The sequence below is a fragment of the Epinephelus moara genome, chromosome 1 (genome assembly GCF_006386435.1).
Source record: "Epinephelus moara isolate mb chromosome 1, YSFRI_EMoa_1.0, whole genome shotgun sequence".
Classification (NCBI taxonomy): domain Eukaryota; kingdom Metazoa; phylum Chordata; class Actinopteri; order Perciformes; family Serranidae; genus Epinephelus; species Epinephelus moara.
Window position 1 is genome coordinate 3178665 of NC_065506.1, and position 6057 is coordinate 3184721.

The window sequence follows — 6057 nt, forward strand, 5'->3', positions numbered from 1 at the left end:
TTTTTTTTTTTTTTTTTTCTCAATATATTTTTTAGGGCATTTTAGCCTTGTACATGGGGCGCCTGCTCTACCACTAAGCCACCGACGCCCCTGTAATATGAACTCTTAACACCTCGGCTCTTACTAACCCTGACAGATGTGCTGCACTTACAACTTTCTTGTCAATTTTGCAAATTTTGTCTGTGAATTTTTGTTCAGTGGTGAATAGCATCTGTAGTGTTAGTCATATGTCTAATGTGATGTAATGTTGATATCTGTGTGTTTAATTGAGCTCTCCTACCATGCTGTACCGAAAGCAAATTCCAGAGACACTGGTTGTGTGGTCATTGATAAATTATTGGTTGATTACAGTGACAACTAAAATTACTATTATTAAACACAGGAATGAGAGTTTGGGTGATCAGCCATGTAAAACCTTAGTCAAACCTATGCAATACACACGTGAAATGTTTTTTTTTTTTTTACATTTTTTTTCCCCTGCGTGTGTGTATTGTGTGCAGACCCAGGTTGTGCTGCGCCAAGCTTGGCTGGAGAACATCAAGCCTGTCCTGGTCATCAATAAGATAGATCGACTCATCGTGGAGCTGAAGCTTACCTCTGAGGAAGCTTACACTCACCTGCAGAAGATCCTTGAACAGGTGAGTAGCTCTTATCTGACACACGCCACAATCAGTATATTTTCAGTATACCATTTCTATGCAAGTCCTCTTTAACAGCCTCAGTTGCAATGTTGTGCTACAAAGACACCTTCACTATTCAGTAAATTTGTTTTCTATTAACTCACTGAAAACATGAAAAAGTTGTAGTGTTCTCTAGAGCACTGTAACTGAGTATTGGTATGCACGCCCTTTGTTGTAGGTGAATGCAGTGACAGGGACTTTGTTCACATCCAAAGTGCTGGAGGAGCGAGCGGAAAAAGAGAAGGAGGAGAAAGAAAGCGAGCTGTCAAATAGAGATCAGGTTTATGACTGGAGCGCTGGGCTGGAGGAGGCTGATGACTCCCAACTCTACTTTTCCCCTGATCAAGGAAATGTGGTCTTTGCCAGCGCCATAGATGGATGGGGTTTCAGGTGAGGCTGGTTCCCTCTTAAGCTGCATTGCTGACATTAGTGATGGGCATGGTGTGGAGGGTCTTAGTGAAAACACAGGACCTGAGATGTAGAGACTGACACAGAACCAACCACAGAAGGCAATTTCACTGGAGGCTGCTGATGGTGTAAAATTGCAATTAATCACTGAATTTTTAGAGTGTCTTGATTGGGAATCAAATGAATCCAAAGAAATTTATTTTATGATCTTGACTTTCAGATTTATTTATTTCAAATCAGCGCTGCACTTCTACAACAGTGTGGTCTGAAACCATGACTTAGAGGTAGGAGGCAACTTCATAGTGCTTATTCTGTAAATACAGTGGTGTTTTTTGTGGTGTGTTTAAAGAATTACACTGTTGCAATTGAGAAAGTGAAGTTAACGATCAACAATATCATTTTGATTACTCACTGATGTCCAGTGATCCCCGATTTTTACCTTTCAGTTATGCTGGGAAAAATGCATTTTAAAAGATCAAAGTCTTCACTATTAAACCTTGTGTTATTTAATTTGAAATCCAAATCTTCATTCGTGGGATGCTGATTTAGTCTCACTAATAAAGATGTGGCCACCAATAAAGACTTCCGAATTGACTATAGGTTGCAGTGAGACAAACTTTTGTCATAATTCAGTGGATGTGTTAAAACATTTTAGGGGCTGTATTCACAAACATTCTGAGAACACTCTCAGAGAGCTCCTAACTTAGCCTAAAAAGTTTCCGTAAAGAGTCCTAGCTTAGGAGTCATTTAGGAAAGATCTCTGAGCAACTCTGAACAAGGAAGGGACAGAAACTTTTACCTAGTGAGGAGATGTGGTTGATCCTGTTGCTAGGTATGATGCATTCTTTGAACAGGTGTGATTGGTTGCCACAGACACCCTCTTTTGTGAGCCTGCAAGGTGTGGACAACCAGTGGAAATTACCGTAAATGAACTTCTGACTGTGAAAGTGTTGTCATTGTTAGTGTGATCACTTTGCTGATGGAAGGTTGAGACAGCCACAAGTCATCACTGCTGCTGCTGCTGTGGCATTTTTCCAATTTTCCAAATATCTTAGCGTTGTGATCATTTTATTTCTGGCATTATATCGTTAGGTGGGAAATATGTGTATATCCCTAATGAGATCAACCACACATTATTCCTGCACGATATAATCTGTAGCATTTCATTTAGTCACTGTCATCCAGCGTTTAAAGAATATTCCTCCGACCTCTTTGTGTTTCCACCATTTTCTCCTCTGATTAAGAAACTCTTAAGTCTCTTAAAGTCATCCTCCTTGCACCTAACAGTTTTTCACCTTAGGAGCTCTTTTAAGGTCTAAGATGCTCTGTGAATATCTTTTATCTCTACAAGAACCTAGTCTGAACTTTAAGGGGAAATTCTAAGAAAACGTCACAATTCTAAGAATTTTCTTAGAATATCATCCCTATGACCAACTCTTAGCACTAGGAAGCTTTGTTAATACGGCCCCAGGTCTGTAGCATGTACTTGTGATTTATTTTGGGTTTTTTTTAAGTTTGGAATGTGAAATGTATAGAAGCATCTTTAAAGCAGAAGACCTTTGGAGCAAAGATGCAAATTAATTAATAAAAATGGTGAAATAATTTTGACAAAAACATACACTTGATTGTTACAGTGTCACCCTGAGGTCAGTGAATATCCTTTTTTGTGCCTTAGTAGTGAGTGGAATGTGCAACCCACTTAACAATTTTAGTGACTTTTGGTCTCACAGTGTTTGCTGCATAAACACTTTTATTGAAGTGAATTATTTATAATAATAAGAATGACAACCAGAACAATAGGGCTCCAGCAACGAGTTGCTTCTGGTACCGATTAAAAAGCTAAACACTGCTGCATAGTTTGTAATAAATGTCTATAATTACATTTCTGATGCCTGTGCGCTTCCATAAAAACTGTAAATAGATTGGATTTTATTTTTTGTAGCATTCAGCAGTTTGCCCACATCTACAGCCAGAGAATGGGTATTAAGGAAGAGGTGCTGCTCAAAACCCTGTGGGGGGATTTCTACCTCAATGCAAAAGCAAAGAAGATCATGAAAGGAGCTCAGGTAATGTAACTATCAGCAATTGTATGTCTTTGTAACATTTTTTACCTTTCGCCCATGTCCTTTTTCCGATTCTGGGGTTAAAGCCAGCATGGGCTGTTGACAGTTGAAAGCTGTGAAGGATCAAAATCTTTGACACCTGAATTAAAAATAACCAACAGGTTACATAATGATCAGACAGGCACTCATTCATGCATAACCAAATCTGTGCCGGCCCATGTGCCTCTGCAGAAACGCCATAACCACCTAATGTTCAGTTGCAAGAACATTTTAGGGACATGTTCAAACAACTTCATTAAAATATCCACAGTTCAGTCACGTTTGGACAAACGTCATTGATTTGTGACCAGGCCAATCAATGTGTTTGAAAATGGTGGTTCCCCCACTGAGTGATTTCAAAATTATTTTACTCATGTAGTTCAACATTATTATGACACATGGTCTGTGAGTTTTGCAATAATTGGATAATGTTCCATTTATAGTTTGATTTGTGTTATACTACGCACATTTCTTCAGGTTATGTTACAGGTACTGATGTGGAGAAATAATAGGCTGTTTTCACTGAATTTCTCAAATATGTTTTGCGGCTCTACACAGATATTTTTTTTTTTTACTCGAGCTACTTCCCACCATACCTGGATGGTGGGCAGTGTAGTTAACTGAAGAGTTGCAAAATTAACCTATAGACCGACATGTGTAACAGATTAAAAATATTCTTTGCGGTTCACCGTTGATATCCCTACCTGCAAGTTTTTTGATGGTTTGTCCAACTGTTGCGAAGTTAGGCTTAAGTTTATGTGCTGAGCCATACCCCTTTATGAAGTTCTTTAGTCAGTATATTCAAAAGGCAATGACACATCACCAACTTTTTGATAAGCCTGGTCCAATAATGGTCCACAAACTAATTTTACATACATGGTTCAATATTGTTATGGCACATGTCCTGCAAGTTTTGTAATAATTAGACAACCAATTTCTGATTTACAGTCTGATTTTTGTTATGCCATGCCCATTTGTAGCCACCCTCAGTGGTCATTTTAAATGAAGCATTCAGGGTATGTTTCATAAACTTATGTGGACATACAGTACTCTGCAAGTTTTGTGATGACTGGTCCAATGATTGTAAAGTTAGGTCTATCTTCATTGTCAGTATCCTCAAAATGCAATGAGATATCAACAAGCATTTAATAAGATTGGTCCAAGAATGATCCTCAGAACCTTAGGTACAAATCAAGCCTATGGTTTAGGAGAAGATGTCAAAAATGTGCTTTCAGTAAAAGTCAAAATGGTAAAATTTATGAAGGCACACCATCATGGTTTTTGAGGCTTTTTTGTAGAGCACATTGAGTTGGACTTGGGAAAAGTATTTCAGGTCAATCCAACGTATGGTGTGGAAGTTATGATTTGCATTTGCACAAAACTTCCTATCATTGGTGAAAATTTCATGTGTCTACGATGTAACATCTCAGAAATTTCTGAAAACATTTCTGAAGCAAAATAATAATCAGCACAGAGCCAAAAGGGTTTCAGCCCTTTGGGCTTGAACCCCTTAAAATCAGAGATTTGCTAAATATTACAACTGTTACTGCTGCTGCTTGGGTGGTGAATAGAGACATTTGCCCATTTCCCACTGCACTAACATCTTGCTTTTTAATGCAGTGGGAAAGGTTTTAAATTGCCATTCACACCCGGGTCTCATTTATCACTCTTGCGTATGCACAAAATGAGGCCTGAAAGAGGCGTACGCCACTTCCCATGCAAAATTTGTGATCTATAAAAACAAAACTTGACATGGGAATGTGTGCACCTGTAGGGAAACTCTGACCCATGTGTCCCAACATTTTGGAGACAGAGAAAATTGGTGATGCAGATGGTGAGGTGGTGAACTGAAGCCAAATTGTAGAAATTAAATGTGAGAGGAATCATTATATGTATAATGATGTCTCTCATAGGGCTGTAGTCAACCAAAGAAAATCTTGGTTGACTAAAGTCGCACATAATCTTCAACTAATCGATTAGTCGTGGTGTGTCTGTCACTCTGCAGTTACACCTCCAAAACACTAGTGGGTGGTGGAGGGCTATGTTAAGTGCTGTAAAGTTTAGTTCAAATCAAACTTTATTTATATAGTTAATTCAAAACACACATTAAATATGGCTTAATAGGGACAATATCAAACACAAGTACGCAAATTGGCTTCACTATAAATCACAGAACTGACAGACAAACACTTGTCTTTATCTGGACACATTTCCCCCACCAATACAACATACTAATGTTAATAGCACAAGTCTATGGCGTTTTACTTTGTATAAATTAGCCTAGCGTCTGGCGATCTTTTCCTCTTCTCATATAAAGCCAGGGACAACAGCAATATGTACCAAAGGTAATGGCACAGAGTTTGGCTCCATTACAACTCACAACATTCACCGACAAAACAACTGTCGTATACTAAACATGTTTTCCAAGCAAATACAACATGCTAACGTTATTAGCGCCAGCCTATAGCATTTTACATGGTATAGATTAGCCTAGCAACGAGCAAAGATTTCCTCTGCTCATATGAAGCCAGGATAAATCCCGAGGTATAAATCCCTGAAGGATAAATCACACACACGACTTAGAATGCTATTTTAGTGGAGGCTTTACTGTCTTCACAATTTATTGTTTCTTGTCTGTAAAATGTAATTAAATACAAGCTTCGTTTCCACTGAGGGAAATGGTTTCAGCTTACAGAAACTGACAGGACTGCGTCACTGCGACGCTGAGCATGAGGGTGGGCGAGTCCAACTTTCTGTCAACAACGGGGGTGTTTTGAAAACACCCCCATTTTCACAGGTAACTTAGCCTGTCCCCTGGCCGCAGGAAATAATGGATTAATCCTGGAAAGCTGTTGATGTAGCACTTT

At 38.8% G+C, this 6057-nt stretch overlaps 1 protein-coding gene across 1 annotated transcript in view; it reads left to right on the plus strand.

Moving 5' to 3' along the window:
* efl1 (elongation factor like GTPase 1) overlaps positions 1–6057 on the plus strand; it is a 275829-nt gene that overhangs the window by 25216 nt on the left and 244556 nt on the right. Inside the window, exons 5-7 of the mRNA XM_050041090.1 lie at positions 501–638; positions 859–1070; positions 3031–3154. Coding sequence (XP_049897047.1) covers positions 501–638; positions 859–1070; positions 3031–3154 — 474 coding nt within the window. The remainder of the gene's footprint in view (positions 1–500; positions 639–858; positions 1071–3030; positions 3155–6057) is intronic.